This window comes from Rhea americana, unplaced genomic scaffold (genome assembly GCF_003343005.1).
Source record: "Rhea americana isolate MKP2758 unplaced genomic scaffold, rheAme1 scaffold_0, whole genome shotgun sequence".
NCBI classification, from domain to species: domain Eukaryota; kingdom Metazoa; phylum Chordata; class Aves; order Rheiformes; family Rheidae; genus Rhea; species Rhea americana.
Genome location: NW_028185037.1, coordinates 10,734,030 through 10,757,213, shown reverse-complemented (window position 1 = coordinate 10,757,213; position 23,184 = coordinate 10,734,030). Strand labels below are relative to the sequence as shown.

The window sequence follows — 23,184 nt, the reverse complement described above, 5'->3', positions numbered from 1 at the left end:
ATGAGAGACCGCCGCGGGGAAAGTTAGCGCCGTCGCCCACATGCGCGGCCCCGGCCCGCGGCTCTGGGAAAGGAGCAGCGCGGCGGCGGGAGCAGCCAGTTTGAAGTGTTTGCCGGCGGGAAGATGGCGGACTGGCGCTGAGCGCGCTGCCCGGCGAGCTGGGGCCGTCCCCGCGTTCCTCCGCAGCCCCCCGGCCCCCCGCAGGACACATGCAGGCCAAAAAACGCTACTTCACGCTGCTCTCCGCCGGCACGTGTCTCGCCCTGCTCTTCTACCTCGGGGGCTTGCAGTGGAGGGCCGCCCGCAGCCCGCGCCGCGGCCAGCCGCCCGCTAGCCGGCATGGCCCCGGCGCCGAGCGGCCCTGGCCCCGCTTCCCCGACGCGCTGCGGCCCTTCGCGCCCGCCGAGCGGCCCGGCCCCGGCGGCGCCGACGGCCCCGGCGGCCCCGGCGGCGGCGGCCGCGTCTCGCCCCGGCAGCGGCGGGACGCCAGCGCCGGGCTCTACCGCGGCCGCCGCTGCCGCATGGAGTCCTGCTTCGACTTCGCCCTCTGCCAGAAGAACGGCTTCAAGGTCTACGTGTACCCGCAGCAGAAAGGCGAGAAGATCGCGGAAAGTTACCAGAACGTCCTGGCGGCCATCGAGGGCTCCCGCTTCTACACCTCCGACCCCGGCCAGGCGTGCCTCTTCGTCCTCAGCCTCGACACGCTGGACCGGGACCAGCTCTCCCCGCAGTACGTGCACAACCTCCGCTCCAAGGTGCAGAGCCTCCACTTGTGGAACAACGGCAGAAATCACTTGATTTTTAATTTATATTCCGGCACCTGGCCCGATTATACCGAGGATGTGGGGTTCGACATCGGCCAGGCCATGCTGGCCAAAGCCAGCATCAGTACTGAAAACTTCAGACCCAACTTTGATGTTTCTATTCCGCTCTTTTCTAAGGATCATCCTAGGACAGGAGGGGAGAAGGGATTTTTAAGGTTCAACACCATCCCTCCTCTCAGGAAGTATATGTTGGTATTCAAGGGGAAAAGGTACCTGACAGGGATAGGGTCAGACACCAGGAATGCCTTATATCACGTCCATAACGGAGAGGATGTTGTCCTCTTGACCACCTGCAAGCATGGCAAAGACTGGCAAAAGCACAAGGATTCGCGTTGTGATAGAGACAACACCGAATACGAGAAGTAAGTGAGCGGTGCTCCGCTGCCGTGCGGGTGCGATGGGGGGTACCAGCCTTCCCGACTCACGGGTCTCTGCAGCCGCCTGGTGCTTGGGTATTTACAGGCTGGTGGGTGCTTTCAGGCTGAAGGAAAAGTCATGATTTTCTGGGTTTTTGGGGGTGTTTTTCTTTTTTCTCTCTGCTTTGAGATTGCTGGCTGACTGTTAGTGTGTTGCTGCGCGTCAGGGCAGCGGGGAGGGAGGTGGGAAAGGGCAGCCGGAGCCCCCGGGGTTTTGGCTTAGGCTGCCCAGGCACCGAGGACCTGTGGAGCATCTGCACTTGCAGCCCTTTGGCTGCACCAGCTCAGCCGGCAGCAGAGATGCCGCTGGAGCTGCTCTGACAGCCGGCACCACTGCTCTGCCTCTTCAGGGTAAATGTCCTCTTTCTTTGCAGCCCTGAAGTTCTCCACCTAAGCCAAAGTTTGGGGAGAGCCGAGGACCTGTGCAATATGCACAGGAGCCCGCCTGTGTGGCGGTTTGGTTCCTGAGGGTAACAGCTCGTCTCCCCCCAGAAACACTGCCCAGAGTCCAGGCTCAATCTGTGCATCTCAGTGGTGGGGCAGTGATTTGCCTCACAGTCTTTCTCTTGTTTCGAATTTGATGCAACATCAGAAGAGGAGGGAGAAAAAAGAAACACCGACCGTGTTATGTTCGGTGTTTAAAATCTTAACGTATGAGAGAATGCTCCAGTGGTATGAACACACTTTGTGTGTTCTGTTAGCGCCCGATTCCTTTGTTTTTCCTGCTTTGTGTGTGTGTGTGTGTGTGTGTGTGTGTGCGCGCGTGTGTGTAATGTCACTATAGATAAGTTTAGCCAAATTTTAGGTTGCTGCGGTGTTATCCTTGCTAGCCTCCCAACATGCTTTTCAGGTTTGTATATGAAGTCGCCGGGAAAAATCACTTCCTGGGAATTACCTCTAGAACTGTGATGCTGATTAGGCTGTTTGGAGCTGATTAGTTCATTTAAGTGCTGACCACCACTGTGTTGCTGCAGAGTAGATGTATATGAAGCTTTCTGAATGAGAATGTTACCTATGTTGCAGAAGTTAGAAACCAAACTAAAACAGACGGGCTTTATACTGCTGAGTTAGTATACTGTGGAGCTGCATCAAGAGCTGCCAAAGGCTGAAGGGGTTTGCAATGCATAGTGGAATATTATGTGGGTGGAAAGATACTCCTGGAGGAAGAGTAGTGAAAAAACTACAAGAGCATTAATGCTGATCAGAATTTCCAATTTGCTGGAATTTTTCTCTACTAAAATTTATAATAGAGATTTGAGAGAGGCTGGTAAGGTAACACCAAAACGTGAGGAAAACTGTACGTGTTCTTGAGCTAACTTTATTCACCTTCGGATTATTTTAAAACCACCTTAGGAGGGGAGAACACAGCAGTGCAAATAGTTAATAGGCCTTTAATACCATTCACATTCAAAAAACTGATGACTGAGTGACATAGTGATGTGTACACGGAAGAAAATACAATATTGATCCTAAGTGTGTAGCTAAAATGTTGTTGTGTGTGATCTAGGAGTGCCTTTGACCTGGGATCCCCTTAAAACACTATTTAAAGGGACCTGTTCTGTGGAAGAAAATGACTGTGGCCTTTCAGGTTATATTTTGGTTTGGCATAGATTTAAGTAATTTGAGCTAGCTTAAAGACATGAAAACTGTAGATCGTCTGATATGTTCTACAGAATGTGTGTTGTAAGGTTGCTGTAAAAGCAAACATACCAGCCAGTTGTTTGACATGAGTAAAGTCTTGTTCGTTTTTTTTTCAGCTATGCCATTTGGCCTAATAAAATATATATTTCTCAGTATGAACTCTGCTCCTCCTTAAAAAAAAAAAAAAAGTCTTTACAGTCCTTTTTGTAGTTAGGAGTGTACATAACTGTGTATCAGAGGATATGGAAACATTAACCCAACTAGTATGTAGTGTTACTCATGTTAAAAATATACTTGCCACTGAAATGCAACCAGTAACATCATAATGTTACTGGTTAAGACGGGAAAAAATGATTGCAAGAAAACAGATTACACGACGCATTGAGGCAGGCTGAGCATAGTTGTTAGGCTGAACTTGTGGTCAAGCTTGTGTGATGAACCAGCTCACTCCTGCGAGCAACTGCAACCAGGAAAGATCTTTAACCTTGTGTCTTATGCAAAACAGTGCACCTGCCAGAGCCTGCTGCTACCCCTTAGTGCTAGTGATTCAGTGCTGATTTACAGCAAAGTATGCCATCTACTGATATTCCAATACTGCTTCCTGTAGTGTCCTGAATTTTGTGCTTCTCCCATTCAAATACCGACCACGCCGGACACTCTGCTCAGTTTATAAAATCTGACAAGGTCACATCCTGAGGGTAGTGTCCCTGTAGTCTGCTAGTAGAAATTCTTACAAGTGAACGTGTAACCTATGCATGACAGTTGTAAGAGAGAGGATCCTCTATTCGTTCAGCCTAAAAGAGAATGTGACGATGAACAAGGCTGTAGTACTTGGAAAAGATATGCYTATAAATACAGCTGGGCCTGTACTGACTTGAAAAATCACTTAGTGGGTCTTGGAAACTGCAAGCAGAGCTACTTTGGCAGGGATTTTTCAGCTTGAATTTAACAATGTGTCCACATGGCTTTAAYGAAAAGAAATAAAAATGCATTCCCCAAGATATGTATATTTGCACAGCCATATAGACTGGGAGAAGTTGYATATCACACTGTCTTCTATGCAAATTTTTTATTCTTTTACTGTGACGTTTAAAGTGCTTTGCTTCGTGTGAAAGGCAGGAGTGTAGATGCCCTGTCTGCAGAGAGCTGGCCCCAAGATACTGATCCTTGCCAGGGTGAAATATGAGTGACTAGCTGTAGTCCTTACCAAGCCAGATAAATTATGTGATCAGATTTAAAACATGGTAGTTTCATATCTGCAGAGTAGCCTTGTGCCCTGTTACCTTTAGCATTAGCCTACAATATAAGTTATTTCTGGTGGAGTTTTGTCTACAATGAAACATTCAGTGTCCAGTTGGAAGGAGATCTGTATTTCTGCAGGATACATTGTTTCCTCTCTAGGAAGTTGAAAAAAGTAAGAAAGATATCTTCTTTACCTGTGAAAGATATGTAGGCTGTCTGGGGACAGGCTGGGGAAAGGAGGGAGCATTATTTGGCTCAGTGTCCCTGAATCGTATTGAAAGATCCATCTGTATGTTCCAGCTAATTAATTTGCATCCCAGTTATGCATCTCGGCAGATAAAGCTGATGCAGAGTAAAATGAATTGCATTATCATGATTAGACTACTAGCAAACAGAATATAAAGGAAAACAAAGCAAGCTGCTAGTTTCCTTACTGTGCCCTTGTCTCTGTCAAAGTTAGCCTTTATAATCTAGCACTAGGGCAGATGGATTTTTTAAATTCCTGTACAGTAGAATTTAGTTTCAAGCTTTCCATTTCAYAAAGGGTTAAGTGAGTAAACAGTGCTGCTGAAGTTTGAAGACAGCCTCTTAAATATTTAATGACAGTCTAAATATATGCATATGTACAATGTGTTTTAAACAAAGGCAGAATTCATGTACAGGCTTAACTAGTTCCAAATAATTACCTTTTGGAAGGTGGTATAAATGACTGTGGATAATGAAAGAAGTTGAGGAATGCAATGTTGTAATATAGCAAGATGTATGGAAGATATTGCACCAAAACGGACATCTTTCTAGGAAAGTGATAAAGTTGTCTGCAGCATATCTCCAATCTGCGAATAGCGCTGTCCTTAGAAAATGGAGAAAGTAGCAGTGGTCATATCCAAAAAATCAAAAAACAAATAAACAAACAAAAATCAACAAAAGCTTATTCAAGTTAATTGGAGGCTTTTTACCTGCAGAGTAGTTGAAAATAATGGAAAATGAATATGTGGGGAAAACAAATGAGTGGAGCTGAAAAGGGTAGGAAGAATGAGGGGGAAGTTAGCAGAAACTAACTTTTTTTTTGAGAAATCTGGTCTTTTTTAGGTACATATGTTTGTTGGAGGACAGAGCTAGTGTAGCTTGGTTTTCTTTATGGTCTTAATATGTTTTTCAACTGGTCAGTGCTCAAACAGACTGTATGATCAAGACCAAGCAGAGAAATGCAGACAAAATGCAGAAAACTCTTTGACACAGAGACTGGTGAGAAAATGCTGAAGGCTTTTGGTTTAGGATGAATCGACCTAAAGAGCTATAGAACAATTTACTTGGGTGCTATCTTAGTACTTGCAGAGAGGATTAAGAYCAACAGGCCAGGTTCTAAAGCAACAGCAGTTTAACGTGCTTATATGCATGAGATACCTCTGTGGGGGGCAGAGTGACATTCAGTGGGGTTGCATGTGTAGTTTTAATGGTGAATTTGTGCAGCTGAGCACACACTTGTGGAAATTTTCATTATTTCCTGGTATATCGTGGATTTACCAGGTATGCACTTTARTGGTGGGACTTGTGTCAATCACAGCTGAGTTTCCTGCTTATAAAAATGCTGCCCTGAGCAAAGGTTATAGTGATGTGCATTAAGCACAGAATAGGAAGAAAAGTAACTTCTAGTTTCATTTCTTCCTCAACGGGAATAGAATACAATTAAAAAAATTGATAGAACTAGACGCTAGGGCTGACTTTACCACTCACAGGAGAGGCTTGAAAACGTAGAGTAAGGCTTAGGCATGCCTGTTCAATGTGTAATGATAATCTAAACATTGTATATGCCTGTATGTGCATGTTTTGAGCAAAGGCAAAGTTCTTGTATTTTCAGCGTACTGAGTTTCAGTGTATTGTATTAAAATGTAACCACCTCCCTTAATCACARACTGACTTGTTTTCAGAATTATTTAAAAGTTTTTACATTTCAGCCCTTATTTAGAAGGGGGCTGAGGAAGCATTCAAGTTGATAGTGGCTGTAGTCAGAGACGGATCTATTTCTATTCCCGAATTCAGTGAGCTGAGCTGAGACTGGAATCGGCCTATGGATTTTATATATCAGTGGACCTTTTCTGTAGTTTGGATGAAACTCAAGAACTAGTGAGTGAGCCTGGGCATTTTCCCAGAGTATCTTGGCTCCTGCGAAGACCTGTCCTCATCAGACTACTTTTTATTTTAGTGTCAGTTTTCAAACAATTGGAAATTTGCCTGTTTTACAATGCATTTATTCCAAAATACAGTAAACAGGTAAATAACAAAGCAGTCTTGCTTTAACATGCACGTGAGAAATTTGAAATTTGTTCTAACACGTTCCTCCTTCTGCTTTCTATATGTCTTGCAAAATGTCCATATATGCCCATCAGTGCAAAGTTAATGCTTCCTGGAGGGGTGGAGGCTCAGGATCCCCCCTACCATGTGGGAGCAGAATACTGGTTTCTGGGTGCTTTTTGTCCCCCTAGGCTGGTTCCCTGGCAGGAGCTGGGAGCAGAGGTGACAGGAGCAGCCGTGGCCTTGCCCAAGCGCTCAGCAGCAGCGAAGCCCTCGGCCTTGCCGTTGGAGCCCGGATCCTTGTCGCAGGTTGCAGAATGGCTCTTCACCTTCGTCTCCTTCTTCCTCATCCTCTTTCATCTTGCTGCCTTCAATATTTCCTCTTCTTTTCTTACCTCACCGTTATCTCTAATCCTCTCTTCCTTGCTCAGCAGCCCTTGCTCTGCTGCTCTGAAGCTAAGCAGAACAAGAAGTAATAGTTGCCATCTAAATAGTGAAAAATGTAAGTTCTTGTGGAGGGAGGCGCACGTGTGCCTGTGACCTAGTGCACCTGTAGTCTTGGATGGCACCAGCGTAACAGCAGCAGTAATAACTCCTGGCTCCTCTGGTGCATGAAATTCCTTGAATTTCATGACGGCGTCTGCACAGAAGGGGGGGCTTTGCGCGCGTGAGCTTCCCTGCGCAGAAGTTCACCAAAGTGGGAGAGCTCCTCCGAAAGCGGCAGCGTGATTGCGTAGGGTCATGCCCAGGCAGATAACACACGCTGCCCGCCAGCCTTAAAGCAAGCTCCCTCCTAACCTCAAGTAATTAAGTTTTCTTGTGGGGCAAGTGATTATAATAATTGCTCACTCCAGGCTTTTCTGCATCTCTCTGTGAAGCATCTAATGCTAGACTCTGTGGTGACAAAGCATTGCATTAGATGGCTGGCTGGGCTGGTTCAGCRCAGGCTTTTTCTGTACACAGCAACGTAGGTGAAAACTACTGTCATAGCCAGAAGGATACTGCTCCTGTTTTCCATGCCTAGGAAATTTGTTTTAGGATAATTTATTGATGCATAATTATCACTGAAAGAATATTTGGCAGTAGAACAAAACTTAAATAAAAACAGATGATTTGAGCCATCATTTTCATTTTTAAGCAGAACTGCAACTGAAACTGGTAGTTTGAGGTGTTTGTTTGAGCCCAAACCAGAACTGAACCAAAGGTGGTGTTTCCAGTTGTCTCCTCAGGTGAGATTCAACCTGGTGTGGCCCAGCAGCGAGGTGCAGTGCTGCAGCCCTGCCTTCTTCCCCGTCTCCTGCCTGCTGGGCTTTCTACAGGCCAGCCCCAACCTCTGCAGGTCTTGCCAGGGACCTCTCACACCAGCCTGAGGTGAACTCTGTTAAACTGCTCCTACTGGGAGAGGCAAGGCCTAATTTTGACCTCCCCTGGAGGCTGCTCCTTGTGGAGCCCTGCAGCTGCCTTTAGGTCCCCTTTGAATCCATTTATTCCCATGCATGTCCCTGTTTCTTTGCATGTGTGCACTGCTGCAAGTGCAGATTTGCTGGGAGAGGTGAGTCCTGAATAGGCCTTTAGCCTCCTGAGTTTCTGCCAGGAGGGGGTGGCTGGAAACCGCTCTTCAGCTGGGGTTTCTTCTGCTGAACCTACCCCCAATGTGTCCACTGAAGTGCATCTTCCAGCCTGAATTGGTTTGAATGAGAAGAATTTCAGCCAAAGATTAGCCCGAACTGCAGCTGGACAGAGAACAGTACTGATTTGACTCTTGGCTAGGAATAATCCTTTTACCCCATATATGACCTGGAACAGTTCACCAGAAAGTAGAATTCCAGAACTCTGTGACAGAGGGAAGTAAATGAAACTAGTCGGCACAAAATACTAATTTACTCAACAGATGTGAGTTAGGAGGATGGCTGTAATCTGGTGATTTCTGCGGTATTATCCATGATTTCCCCTTTCTATCTGTGAGGTTTCTCTCAGAGAATCTACACAATTTTGCAGTCTTTGGTAAACGGCCTATTTTGCTAACTTGAGGAAAAGTAATCAGTAGGTACCTAGATAACTATTTTGCTTAAAAATGCAGTTAAATAATGTGCTCCGTCCTGCTAGAGGGACTGATTTCTCTTATCAAGGTCTTGGCTATATCTAGGTGATGATGCAAGATATATACTCCTGTCCATGTCATATGTAGATTAGATCAGCATACAGGAATGTATGAGTGTAATTTTAGGTTATATTTAAGGTTCCACAGCTTTCCATGTTACTGAGTATTTTGGGACGTTTCCTTTTTAAAGCACAATCATCTCATAGTTTACGTTAAACTGCAGATTTTATTTGTTCCTCATCTCTTCCTGTTCGTCCAGCTATGCAGAGCTTTCATTTATGATTATTTTTTGTTGCTCTTTTTTAATCTGAGTTTCCTGAGGAAACAGGACATACATTGTCACCGTCCGCCAGTCTTGCCCTTAATTTAGGAGCCAAGCTCAGTAAATGGGAGGAAGCKTTGATGCTATGTAGTGTGGAGGGAAGGGAAGATACCATGCATCTGAAGATATCCGGGAAGATACCCGGCTACTGAACCAGTGTCCTGGGCAAGCGGCTGTGCTCAYGGGGGTCCACAGCAACTGCAGCATGKGCTGCTGCTGGCCCTGGCCCTGGCCGTTGCAGAGGGGCCAGAGGATATTGGCAGTCATTATTTCTTCTTTCTTCTGCAAATTGCTATTTTTTAACAAGTGACGCCGATGCATTAGAAGAAACGGAAGGGTGTGCTCACAGTCTAATAAAGTGAGTTGGGTAGCAGTTGCTGTGTCCTGGTATGGTAACTTTGCATGACCTGGGAGATGGTTTTGAAGTAGACAGATGAGGAATCAGTACAGTACAGAGTCATAAAAGAAACTAGTTTTAAGGAATGAATTGAAAGTGGGAACAAAAGAGATGAGATTTGTTTCACATGAGAAAAGGGAAGTAATGCTTTAAAAAATAAAGGCTGTAACTCAGCAATATTTTGTGCCTAACTGCTTTTCTGGGAAAGAACCAGTGTGAGTGTTTTCAGTTAGATGACTTTACAAATGTGATGTGACTTTTTAAAAATACCATAGTTTTGTTGAATAAGAAAACATAATTTTAAGCCAGCACAAGAGGTGAGTTTTCCACAGGAACAGGAGAAAGAAGATGCCGTTTTCTTCAAATATATTGCATTTTCCTTATTCATCTCTTTCCACTGCATCTTGCTTTGATTAAACTTCATTTTTTTGGGGTGGTGTAATGCTGCCCCTTTGGAAAGGGTGTAGATAGGGAGCTAAGCAGGCAGGTACCCCAAATTTGATACAGTGGTGGTATTTATGCTGGGTAAATCAGGCTCATGTTTCATTTTTCCAAAGAAAAGACTTTCCAGTGCTCCTGTAGTCCCTTTACTTTACTTTACGGTGCTTGTAGGGCTGTCTTGGGAGCTCTTGGCCTTCTCCTGCCATGATGGCCGCAGTCAGAAACCAAGCTTGCCGCTGACCTCTCCTTCGCTGGGCACATTGTTATATTTCCTTGTGCCTCGGTTTTAGAATGGGGAACAATACTTTGCTTTCCATAAGCATTTTGTGGGGGTTATTTTAGTGCTTTGGTGTATTGTAGGGGAAGTGCTTCATAAAAAACAAAATATTATTCATTCATGTTTATTRTATTCCCTTCTTGACAAGCTGTGGAGAGTGTAGGTCTGACTTTACCTTTCCAGTAAGAGGTGGTAGTCATTAGAAGCAGCATAAGGTAGCTGTTTTTAAGTGCAAGGGGACAGAAAAGCTTTTTGGGTGCTTCATTTGTCAGCTGACGTAGGTCAGGATACTTGGCCATTTTTTAGCATTTGTGCCTTTTAATTCTCCCTGCTTCACTCAAGCTTCACCAAATGTCACCCCTTTTCCAGCTCTTGTAGCATTGCCATTTCTGATGAGTATTCCAAGGGATCTTGCAGTACCATCAGTAAATGCAGTAAAGCTGTCCTTCCTTAAGTTGACTTTTTTTCCCATGATGGTTTCTAATCCAGAAAGACATGAAAGTGAAGTAATTCTTGGGTTCCTAAGTGAATTTCCTGTTTGCTCACTTTTTTTCTCTAATGTACTCTTTGTGAATGAAACAGAATTAGGGCTAATTTAGTTGATTGGCTGCAAAACAAAAGTATTCAATGCTAAGAATGGGAAATGAGAAGGCCTTTCTGAAATGCTACTTCTTTGCATAATTCTAATAGATTATAATTATACAGTTGGGTTTTTTGCAGTGGATTTGCTGTAAACATGGTCATGTGAAATGTCTCGTTGCTTACTTTTGTCACTTTGAGCCTTAACTCGGTCCTGCCGATGGCTGCAGCAGCCACTCTAATAACATTTTCTCTTCCAGCAGCATGGCGTGTTACAGAAATGCCATCTTCAGTTCCTCTCTAAACTCCTCCCAGAAAATTACCGCGGGTCGATGCGACTGTGTCAGAATGTTGACACAAATCAATGAGATCAATCATGCTTCTGCTCCGAAGCAAAATTGAGCACACAACACTGAAGGACTAAGCATGGCRATATTGGCAGTGATTCCTAAATGGAAAATGTTTACTGCAGCGTTTTGAAAGWATATGTGGAGGGCCCTGTCCTGTTAATTAGGTATCTAAGGCTGTGTAAAGAACGTGGTATCAGTTGTTCCCGTACAAACACAATATACTCTCTGATCCCCACAGATGGCAGTCAGAGTATGAGGTGCTTAATGGTGGTGCAGGTAAGGGGCGAGTGGAGAAGAGCTGAGTGGGGGGTCCACGCAAGGAGGAGTGTGGCCTCAGTGACAGCTCGAAGGAGGAGAAGGATGTGAGCCAAGGCATGAAACCTGGCCAAGCAGGTGAAGGGAGCTTTGGGTGGAGAGCAGCAAATGGCTGAAGCCTGTTAGAGTAGGGGTGAGATGATGGTTCAGGCCATGAGGTTCACAGCRAGGGCTTCAGACTTGCTGCAGTAAAAGACCCACAGCTAGCTGGAGGATTTTGGCAGAGTGATGGAGGGAAATGTTGTCCCGTTTGCTTTGATCTGCAGTCTGCAAGGTTGCTGGAAATCTCCTCTGTCAGGGAAATAAATCTTTGCTGCAGATTCCTGCATTTGAGTGTTGGAAATCAGTGTGCTTCCTCTGTTGGGTCTAACTGTGGGGTTAGTTTGGTCTGTTCTTACCATATTGGRTTAAGCCAGCAGAGCTCAGTTACCTGTTTCTGACTGTGAGGGAGTGAGCAGAGCAACACCTGCGCTCAGCAGCAGGTTTTGTGTGTCAGGGACCAAGTGACCCTGCCTGTATGCTGCGTGGTGAGTTTGGGTGCATTTCATTTATGCAGCCACACACTAAATTTACTTACAGACCTGGATTTTCTGCTTTCCTCTAAAAGATCCTTAGTTGTTCTGATCGTATCTATTTTTTATTTCTTTTGTCCTGCAAATAGTTGCAGTCCTTTTATCACAATACCAGATTTACTGGTGCAATCAGGTAATTCAGTGTCTAACTGCTAGAAAGCCCATCAAGATTGTACTTGCTGTTGTCTCGAAGAAAAAAAATCAGAGGCTTCTCCTAAAAATCAGAACCTTTATCTAAAGAGAAGGACAAATCTTGGTTTATAGTGCCCGAATTTACATCTATGGAGGCCTATATGGGTATCTTTGCTTGTAGACTCAATCACCTACTTCCGAAAGATAAACACATAAATGTTTTATCTTCTTGATTTGTCACCAACAGTTGTGCTGGATGCCTGCAATCTTTTTTTAATTAAATATAATTTATCGAATCCTGGTGGGAAATATAATTATGGGATTTATTTTGTATACTGTGCTTTCAGAATTACTTTATAAAGAAGAGTAACATTCCCCCCCTTAAGGGCTGTTTAAAAACAAACAAACAAAATCAAAAAGCCAAACTACACTTCAGTAAAAGTAATAAATCTCAGACAGGAAGGATAATAAAAGCATCTGATTTGTTGGATCTGCAATAAAGCTGAAAATTAATAATCAGTAAGTTCGTGCTGCAAGAGAGTGTATGCATTATGAATTTGAGGAAATGTCTATAGATTATTAAATATCAGAATATTTTAGCATAAGTACCACAAAACATTAGTCAGAAAGTAAAATTGTGCAAACTGCAATCTGAAGATCCGGTTCCCCAAAGAATGTGAGGACTCTGTATGTGGTTGAAAACTAAGAAGATATTTTGCAAGATGAGTGTGTGAAAATGCATGCTAAACTTCTTTAGCTTCTGATCAGAGGGATTTAAACATTTCAGTAAGGCGTGACTGTAGTCTTGGGGAGAAATTTATCGTACTGTAAAACCTTCATACAGAAAGGTAGATATGACTGTTTAAAATGTTTTAAAATAAATAACATCCCTTCCCATTCTCTCTTGCTTTTTTTTCCCCTAAAACTGAAAGGTAAGGCTACTACTTGAATTGTAATGGAATAATATATCAAGTGAGTGATCACATCAGGCGTGGACACTTACCAAATCACAGTGAGATAACTGTGAATAACTCTCTAGTTTCAACAATTTGCATGGCCATTAACAATTGATGGGTTTCCCTTAGAACTGCATTATCTATGGCAGCAGGATCTATTCCTGTGTACTGCTTCTGCATGTTAAGTGCCAGTGAAATCCTCAGAAGTAAGGGTAATAAAACTCTGACAGCAGCAAGGTGAATGATATAGGTATGAATTTTAAGGTGACATTTGTTGAAGATGGGGAACTATTTCAGATGATCACTTTTTTTTTTTTTTTCATTTCTGTATGTGACACCTTTCCCCAGCCCCTCCCTCCGAGTTTCTTTCTTTAAAAACAGTTCTCCAGATATTAATTCAAGGTCGTGTTATCTTCCCCTTTAATACCTGGCATGCTTTCAGACTTGAAGGTTGGCTTTGGCATATGGATCAGTTTGAACAAGGCTTTATAATATGTTTTGTTTTAGTTTTGGATTGGACACGTGTCTCAAATAGGTTCTATGCATATTCAGTAGAAGGTACCATCACGGCTAAACTTAGCAGTGCTGGATTGCTGGATGGCTCTTTTATGAGAGCARTTTTGAGGAGGTGTCAATGATATATTTTCCTTATGAGAATCATGCCACCATTTTAATAAACACACTGGAAGTCCCTTATTTATGATGCTTTCATCTCTGACTTCCACTATGTCAGATTTTTCCAGATTCCTCTGTCAAGTTGGCTTCTTCAACCCCAAATCTCTTCTTTATCTTTTTTTCTTTCCTCTTTTCTTTTTGTCCTGCGGTCGCTTTGGCAAGATTAAAGAGGTTGAACAAAGTGGCAGTGGGGAAGGTGCAAATAATCAAAGTGTGAGAGTTGTCAGAGCTTTATGAAGGGGGGTGGATGACACATTAAAGTTCATGGGTGCAGGCTCTCCAATGTACTTGTATTTTATTGTAGACAGACCTTCTGCCATAAATAAACACTGAGCTCCTGTAGTTATTTGTTAATTTACACACAAATGTGATTGCTTTTCCATGCCCTTCCCAAAAATTAATCACAGAGAACTGTAGTAAAATCTTCCCTTTGTTTCCTGCAAAATTACTCCTATAGATATGTTATAAAGGTATAGCAATAATTAAAGTCACAGTTGTAGATGCATGGGAGGTGCTCATTCACCTTTCAGCTGAGAAGGTCACGGCTGCGACCTGTCTGCAAGCACTGGCGTGGTCCATCTGCCAGTAAATACCGTTTCTGGATTTCAGTGAACAGGGTCACCCTGAGGAACACAAACAGGAGGATCCAGGAGAAGCATCAGCAGCCTCTGAGGACAGAGACCTGCTGCGCTCGGTGCCTGCTTTGGCGAGGCTGGGCTGGAGCTTGGTGCGCAGCCATGGGCTTCTGCATTTAGGGTGAGGGTTTCAGAGAGCCTCCTCCGTTCGTCACAGCACTGCAGCCTGCCGCGTCCGGGCAGCATGAGAAATTCCCAGCAGTCTTGGAACTCTCCATGCATGTGTCTGGCGAAACGGAGCTGCTGTCTGGTATTTTTTCAGCGGATGAGTTTGCTGGCATTGCCTTCTCCCCAGGCTCGCACATGCCTTGTCTTTGCTGTTAGTTTAGAGGTGAAGCACCACAACAGTCCAGATAGACTCTGTGCTCATATAGTGGGATCCCAGTCCTAATCTTAATCGTTGTCTGTAAATGTGTGAAAAGCATTGCATTTTGCATCTGCCGTTTTTTTGCTGCCTCCGCCTTTCCGAGGTCCGTTTTGTTTGCTGCTGCTGAATGCAAATRGAGAGGTTAGGCTGCGCATCTTCTGGCTGCACGCACAGGAACACCAGTGGGCTTCAATGAAAATAGATTTTCAACTTTTGTTTTGTTTGCTGTTTCTGGTGGCTTTTAATCATCCTGTGTAGCAAAAAAAAGGTTTTCTGTTGTTCTTGCATTTTTAATGAAAAATCTTTCTGACAAARGTCATAGTAAAATAATTTGCAGTGAGATCTAATGTGGTATGTATGCAGAGAGCTAGAGATCTAAGGATTTAGAGATACCGGTGTGATCCCAGATTGCTCTGTTGGTGTCGGGATTGATTATAACAGTAATTCTTATTTACTTTAACTTTATTCTCAGGGTAACTATGTTTTGCRATAGTCAATGCGCCGATTACTATAATTGCATTTTGTGGTATTGTGGTCTTATAATTAACTGACTGGACTAATAACGCATGGAATCTAATGAACATTTATAAACAAACTTCATTAGGAAGTTGCATAGACTGAAAGTATGCACTGGTAGAGGATAATAGAGGGGACCTGTCCTCTATTCCAAAAATTAAAATATATAGAAACCTGGAAGTGAATAGCTAAACACTGAAGCCATTCCACTGTTATTTACCTTGCATTTACTACTGAACTRTATCTTTAAAATATCCCCCTCTCTAATTTTTCGAGAAAAAGACACTATATTGGAATGACATCCTGCATACCCGATTTCTGCTTATCATAGAATGGTAAGGTTGGAAGGGACCGCTGGAGATCATCTATCTAGTCCAAGCCTCAGCATAACCTGTACAGGGATTGAACCCACGACCTTGGCATTAGCAGCAGCATGCTCTAACCAACTGAGCTAAACCTGCCCCCRTATTTCAATTTCTTTTACAGAATGTTAACTTTAAAGCAATACCAGGCATAATGTTGAAATTGGATTTACAATGTAGAGCTAATGTCAGCCTTAAGTGTCTATTGTTGCTCCATGATTGGATCTTAATGCAATTAAAATGAAAAAGGAAACCACCATTGAAAATGGGAGATAAATTTCCTAGTAGTGCTTCAGTGAGGGTGGATCGCTGACATCTGGCTGTTGCTGAAAAGTTGGATGTGTTTTATTTTCCTTGAGGAACTGTGTCCAATTTTTGCTTTTGTGTTTGCATATGCTTTGCATGCCTTCCTCCAGTTGTATTTTCCATGTTTCAGATGTATGTTCCTTGTTTCAAGCTGGAGGTTTGGTCCTATATACTGCTGTCAGACTACTTAGAAGAATATCTTAGTAAGTATAGCAAGTCAACATCTGGCGAATCAGGTCTGTTTTGAAGTATTAGTGCAGCCACTTTGCGCTGTTCCAAGGTAGCCAGAAATCACTTTACACTGCCTTTTTCTCTCCGTCTTCCCTCATTTCGGTAGATAGCCTCATCTTTAAGATGCTTGACTCATTTAAATTTATTTATTTTTTATCTTTTTAATGGATTTTTCTGTTTGGATCTACATGTGTCATTTTAACAGGTTGTATTAAATTCCCACTTTTTTTTTTAAGCTTTACGTTATCTGCAAAGTTTGACATTAAGTTTTGCAGAAAAATGAATTCTGTAAATGACCTTGCTCAAGGAGCACCAGCTCTAGGCTATGAATATTTGGCTTGTGAATGTTTCTTGCAGTATGCGCTATGAGGGAAAAGGGTCTTTCAGCAGCTAGAGTTCATACGTTTAGTTTCTACCTGCTGGTTTCAAACAGTATTAATTTTYATGCGTTCACTGTGTTTAATTAAAAGCAGTGTAGCTCACAACACTGCTTGCAGAGATTCATTCTCTCCCCACCCTCCCCAATGAAACAAATAGGCATCTGGTATTTGTTTTGTATAGCAAAATCCTCATAAAATGGAGAGTAATAAAATATAATTATCTGTAAAGGCTTGTTTTATAAGCCTAAGAATGAGCTCCTTTCTGTCTTGTTTTGCTCTATTTGCAAGATAAAGGATCCCTTTGTACTTTTTTAGCCCCTCTCCAAATTAGTAGAGAATCAATTATTACAGTGTTTTAAACCCCTCCTGTAGGGGAGTATGGAAGTGTGAGTACRTACACATGAAGGCACTGCTGTATCTTTAGGGGTGGGGAAAGATGCTTTTTGTCATCCTTTAGAAAATTTTCCTTCCAAACTACAGCTGTTATTTCAAAGATTGAGTAAAGGAAGATAAGGAAAATCTGTAGGCTACACAGGCAAGGAATAAAGGTCAATATTTTTAAGCTACAGTCCTTAAAGTCAGATTTGAGCCCTTCTTGCATGCTGGTTATCTTTGACAGAAGAGGACAACGATGTATATCCAGTTTATTGCTTGGCTGCATACAGGGGCTCTTTTGTTTTGGCCCTTGTGGCTCATCTGACAGACCGTAGCTGCTGCTGTATCTTCTTCTCTTTGGAGCATTGCTGGCTTGATCCAAATCCAGTCAGGTCACTGGGACTCCTATTTGTTCAGCAATTTCAAATGGAGAATTATACTTYACTTCAGGTTTTACTGTTTGTTTGAAATATGTTTGCAGAACAGCATGCATTTGTGCTTTGCTTTGGTTTACTGCAACCTTGCAAAAATGCTTCCAACTTCCAAATGCTAGCCGTTCTGTGGGATTTTGCTAACTGTTTCTGCATCATGTCCCTGCCTGGGGGACTCGGTCTCTTGGGAGTGTCCCCTTTGCTGATTCTCAGCTCCGTGAGCCCCTTGAAGATGAAATCCTCCAAGGATCACAGCCTCCTGTAGCTGTGTGGCCACTGCTGCAGGATTAAAGGAAGCTAGAATGGGTAAGAGTCATGCAGCATACTATTTCACTGGTGACAGTTTTATGTGCTTTTGTGGTATTGCAGAGTCCTGTATGCAGTATCGACCCATTTCTTGGCGCTTTTTTTTTTTTCCAGGGGAAAAAGTGGAAATAGATGATTTAAAGCAATGAGGTATTTAAGTGAGAGATGCTGGTATGCTCTGTGTATTCTAAAGGTAAAGTATRAAAAGAATCCTTTTATAAATCTTGCACAGTAAGCCTATTTTTGTTTATTATTGTAGAAAATAGTAATAAAATTTTACTTTTTCATCATGAAAAAGAAAAGCTGTGGGGCTGCAAGCCGCCTTCGACTAGAGCATGCTTTTTAATACACTGGTTTAGGCCCTGTTCTTGTTTGCACAATTAATTAAAGCGATAGAAAAGGAAATAAAGCTTCTCTGAGCTTTTATGTGAATTGTAGCCTTCTCAAAAACAGATATGACTTAGGTATTGCTTTCTCTCTGCAAGGCGAGCCTTGTAATTTTGAATCTTGATTAGCAGCTGCTTTTGTTCTTCTGTGAGTCTCGGAAACAATGGGGATGAGAACACGTAACAAATTGCCAAATGATACCCTCACGGAGAGCAAATTCTCGCCTTCTCGCTCRCTGCATTTTCCTGTCTGCCAAGAGACTCGCGTTAGTACAGACATGGACAAGACAGCCTACTGCCGAGGCTGGAAGGGGCTTCCACAGCAAGGCGTGCTTCCTGGGCAGAAAGCTGCTCCCATGCACATTTACACTCTGCCGCTACTGCCTCTGAGAATCATTTACCTGCAATGGATTTTCCTTTTCTTGTCCCTACTCAGCTATCTGGAGATGCTAGCATCCATGGAGATAAAGCCAGCAAGTTGCTGGCTTTCGTTATTTAGATTTAACACTGCTGCTGTGGCTCTTCTGAGTCTCTTTAGCMAGCTGATTGCTATCAGCAGCAGATAAGTTGTTAGGAGGTACCCTGCTGCCTGATGTGAGCTGGTTCATTTTCTGTGGCCAGAAGTCTTTAATCTATTCAAACAGAAGCCTGCCCTCCTCCAGGGAAGCAGAGGATGGGTGCCAGATTGAATGCTGATGTGTAAATGTGTCATTTTGCAGTGAAGTCTCATGTCACACGTGAACTAAATGTGCTGTATATTTTGGAGACAGTTCTGTTTACAAGTCAACTGGTTGGAGAAGTGTGGACCTTCGCCTCTCCATACCGTATGGTGTTCCACCTAGTTTTTCATGAGAGGTCTGGAATCAGTCTTTCTTTGTCATTTCTTTTCTGGGCTATTGTAGAGTTGGGAAGTACCTACCTGGAAGATCTGTTGGTACTCAATTAATTAATGGCTACAAAATGTTCTGAAACTAGTGTTGCTTTGCACTCACARCAACAACATTATTTTTAAAAGTTGGGCTAGTATCTGAATTAGCCTCCTCATGTCACCAGAATAAATGGATTTTACTTTACTAATGTAAGGTAGGGGAGAGRGAACAACAACAAAAAAAATTAGCTTCAGTCATGCCTTCAATATGACATAGATTATTTATTTGTTCTCTTTCCTGTTGTCTATAAAGTGGTAATATCAGGTGTATTTTCTTTTAAACATGACAAAGTGAAATCCTGTTATYTGCACATATTCTGTGGCACTCATCTTCAAAGTGTCTAGGCAACCTTTACATAAATGACACTTTCAGCTCAAATTCTTTCATCATCATGGGTATGGCCCCATGAAGAGAAGTAGATTTGAAGAAGAGCTAGTTTGAACTCATGGTAGGCAGCTTGAGTCACTTGAGACTCTGCATAAGACAGTACAATACATATACATTGAAGAGCTCTGCTCTCGTATACTTCAGATATCTGCTTCAAACTATTCCATGAGAGCCTTTTTTTTTTTTTTTTTTTGAGCTTGGGCAGGTATGGGCAGATCCTGGTTTTGGTGGAGCTGATGGTAGAACTACCTTGCTAGAGCTTCTAGGTAGTGGGGATTTCATTGGTTCTGTAATCAGCTATCAAGCAATGAACTTGCTTACATAGTTCTCACTTTCAGGCTTTCTAGCAAGAGGGTGATTGCTCCAAAAAGTCATGGTGGATGCAGTAACAACACTGCAACACTGGGAGGTGGGTATGTTTAGAAGGCTTTTTAATTCAGCTGTGCTGTGCAGAAAACATGGGACCACAGCTGACTGGGAAACTTTCAAGACTTCATGAGGAAGTCACCACTGTTTTGTTAGTTTGCTTTGAGCCCCCCCCCCCCAGGGAAAAGTCAGAGGAGATTATTTGAATAAAGACATGTCTATGGCTTTAGGGGGGAGCAGTCATGTGACCACAACTTGTTKACAGTCCCCGTGGGGCAGGTGTCACTAACGTGGTTATGTGATCTCAGATTGGGAGTTAGTCTTCACTGGAGCCTAAGCCACTCAAATACACTGGGTGGGTTTAGCATCAGAGGGGAGGGGCTGAACACTACTTGCTGTATCTCGGCACATAAGGCCACCCTTAGTCAATATCTTTTTGCTGTAGCTGGTGGAGGTCAGCACTGGTCYGTTGAGACAATAATTAGTCCAGTTGGAGGACATTAGCCTGGAGAAGAGAAGACTGAGATGGGATCTTACCAATACCTTAAGGGAAGGTGTGAAGAGGATGGGGCTGGTCTCTTTCCAGTGGTGCCAAGCGACAGGAGAACAGACACAAACTGAAACACAGAAGTTCCACSTGAATATGAGGAAAAACTTTGCTGTGAGAGTGGCAGAGCCCTGGAACAGGTTGCCCAGAGAGGTTGTGGAGTCTCCTTTTCTGGAGATACTCAAAACACCACTGGGCACGATCCTGTCTACCATGGTCTAGGTGACCCTGCTTGAGCGGGGGTGGGGTGGGGTAGAGTGTGTGGACTAGATGATCTCCAGAGGTCTCTTCCAACCTCAACCRTTATGTGATTCTGTGATATATCRTGTATCAAGTAGTGCAAACTCAATCTCTTGCATCAGATGTCTTCAGTGTACCTCAAGGAGTAATGTAGTCCTGGACTGTGTGGCAAGTGGGTGCTGTTTGTCAGAGCAGTTGGTTAGATCCAGTGGGTGCTCTCTTTGCAGGCATGAGATGWAAAACTTGCTTAGGCACTGTGGTTAATTTGACAGAAATGTGCTTGTGTACTCAAGGTTAACGCTAATCAAATGTGGGCTGCTGGATGATGGGTAGTGCAGAGATTGGTGTTAACGAGCATGCAGTTGGTGTTCAGTGTAACCAACCTGCTGGCTGTTTGGAAAATTCACACTTTCTGGTATAACCCAGTTCAACCAACTCAGGCTCTGGTTAAGAGTAGTGAGAGCTTTGTTATCTTGTTRTTGGTCCTTGGGTACAGAGTGAAGCTCCTATTTCTGGCCCATGCTGCAGTTCGATAGCAGCATTTGAGTGTGTAAGGATGATTGCTCCCTCTCGTGCTTTCGCACTGACATGAGTCTGATTCCACTGCYCAAATTTTGTGCCTGCTTAGTGAGCTGAACCAGCTTCCTGGGGTGGGGAGATGCCTTCACATGAACCCCCATGATGGTTTAAGGAAGGTGGGAATGTATGGATGGGACCACTGGGGAGGACAAGAGGTATTACCTAGGTCTTGCTGTGCAGAGCATTTATGCTGTTGTGGGCTTGTGATTTTGGTCTGGTTCTTTGTCATGGTGAAGCTGAATGTCAGCCTCCATCAAAAGAAGGAAAGTTTTAGGAAAAATCTTTAGTGTAGATGATAGAAGCAGCTGGGATCATTTACCTACATACATTCTGACCAAAAGCTTATCTGCAGTCCTTTGGCTTTTCTCACAAGTTTTTGCTTTAAGTCTTCAGGCTAAACCCATAGCTACAGGAAAGAGAATCTTTTTTGGCTTCAGAAGGAGAAGCCCCTGCTTATTACTGGAGTCCTCGCTTAATGACACAACTTAGCACGTGACCAGATGTTTCCTACTGCCTTGTAGCACTCCACCTTAGTTGTGTGATCTGCATGGACCCTGACTGAGATTTGGCTTTAATTAGCCCATTACCTTCTTATAATGTCCTCACCTCCCCCCAAACCCTAAGCACACTCAAGTGTCTGTTGGGCCCCCTTACCATGTTATCTAGTGCTTTTCAGTTGCTAACTGTTGTTTTCCCCATTCAGTGGGAATGGATGAGATGKTTGGAGGACTGAGACCAAAAGACTACAACTGCAGTTTTGGGAGATAAAGCGTTGGATACTGGTGACTTGTATTTGCTGGGCAGCCATTGCCTTGTGCACTTGTTGCATTTATTGAGTCAGCCTAAATGTCTATGACTGTACTGCATGTCCATGTGGGGAACCCATTCATTGTGTGGAAAAAAACAGGCAACCATCCAAACCTAAAAATTGTATTTGTTTAGTTTAGTGAGTTTTTTATTTTTAACCCGTATCAGTTCGTTTTTAGTCTCATTCACAGCTTCTTCGCACCACATAGTTACGCTGGCCACAGTGAGGGAGAGATGTGTGCAGGAGGGAAGGGAGATGTGAAACTCCGGTATTGGTGCAAGCATTGTGCTTTGGGAAACCACAGCCTGAGTCAGCAGCCAAGATTGTCCAGGAAACCTGTGCAGAACAGAAAACAAAACTCAAGTTTCTCAAATTCCTTGCTAGTTCTCTAATTGTTAGATCCCCTTCCCCACTCTAGTGTAGTAATTTCAGTTTTTATCAATAGCTGAGACTGAACTTCTATCAGTCTCAGGATAGTGATTTTAACTGCCTTCTTATGAAGCACTAAGATGAAAAAGCCAGGAMGGGCCTAGACAAATATTTGAAGTGTGTGGAGGAAGAAACCACTATTTTCCACATATCTGTGTTTGAAGGCTTTGGGCTGTGAACAGCTTCCTGTCATAAGGCAAGACAACTACATTTGTAGCCAAAGTTTCTTTGCTGCTGTGCAGAACAATATGATTCCTTGCAAGGCTAGTGGGGGTAGCAGGGAGGAATTGCATACACAGAAAAGAAAAGCATACTGTAATTTGATTCAGTGCATGGTGTTGCTAGTAATGTACACATAGATAGAGACTCTAGCACAGGCCTGGTGAAAGACGGGTCTTCTGTATTTATCAATTTTTGCTATTTTTGTAGCATGCCATGTTACACTGCTGTTTAATAAAAATCCATATTGATTCCAAAGCATTATTGTTGCCTCATTCTGGGATCAATTGTACCAGACCTTTCTCCTTGACTCTGACCTCATTGCATTTAAATAGCTGAAAATTTCCAGTATTTCTTGTCTACAGGAACATAGAAACAGTTAGGTCTGAGCTTCTGTTGCTTGTCTTGAAGGTTCTTCATTTCCTGCTGAAGCCATTTGGAACAGCTGCCCTTATGGATTCCCTTTAGGATCAGGACTGGAGACAACCATGATGGCTGGATAACAGCAACAGTGGGCTGGATTCTCAGCTTGCTGGTTTTACACCAGTGCAGCTTTATTGGTTTTGGTGAAGCTAGCAGGGTAAATTAGCAGAATAAATAAGTCTTTGCAGTATGAAGTAATAGACTATATTTTTTWAAAAATACAGTCTTTTAAAATAATATATATCTAGTAAAGATGATGAAAATGGTTTTTGCTCTCCTTTAGTACAAAAGGAAAAAAGAAAGTCTTTCATGCCATGTGATGTAGTAAGCAGAGTTCTTTTTTTTTTTTTCCTGTGGTTGTTTTGTTTCAGCTGAGTAATCTGGAAACATTAGTTTCTCTGAAAAATGGAAACACTGAGTTTTTAAAAAT

General features: G+C 43.1%; 1 protein-coding gene across 1 annotated transcript in view; it reads left to right on the top strand.

Moving 5' to 3' along the window:
• Positions 1-6: 6 nt before the first annotated feature.
• Positions 7-23,184, top strand: part of EXT1 (exostosin glycosyltransferase 1) — a 191,063-nt gene continuing 167,885 nt past the window's right edge. Inside the window, exon 1 of the mRNA XM_085311894.1 lies at positions 7-1,186. Within this exon, the coding sequence (XP_085168020.1) occupies positions 210-1,186 (977 nt within the window). The 5' untranslated portion in view covers positions 7-209. The remainder of the gene's footprint in view (positions 1,187-23,184) is intronic.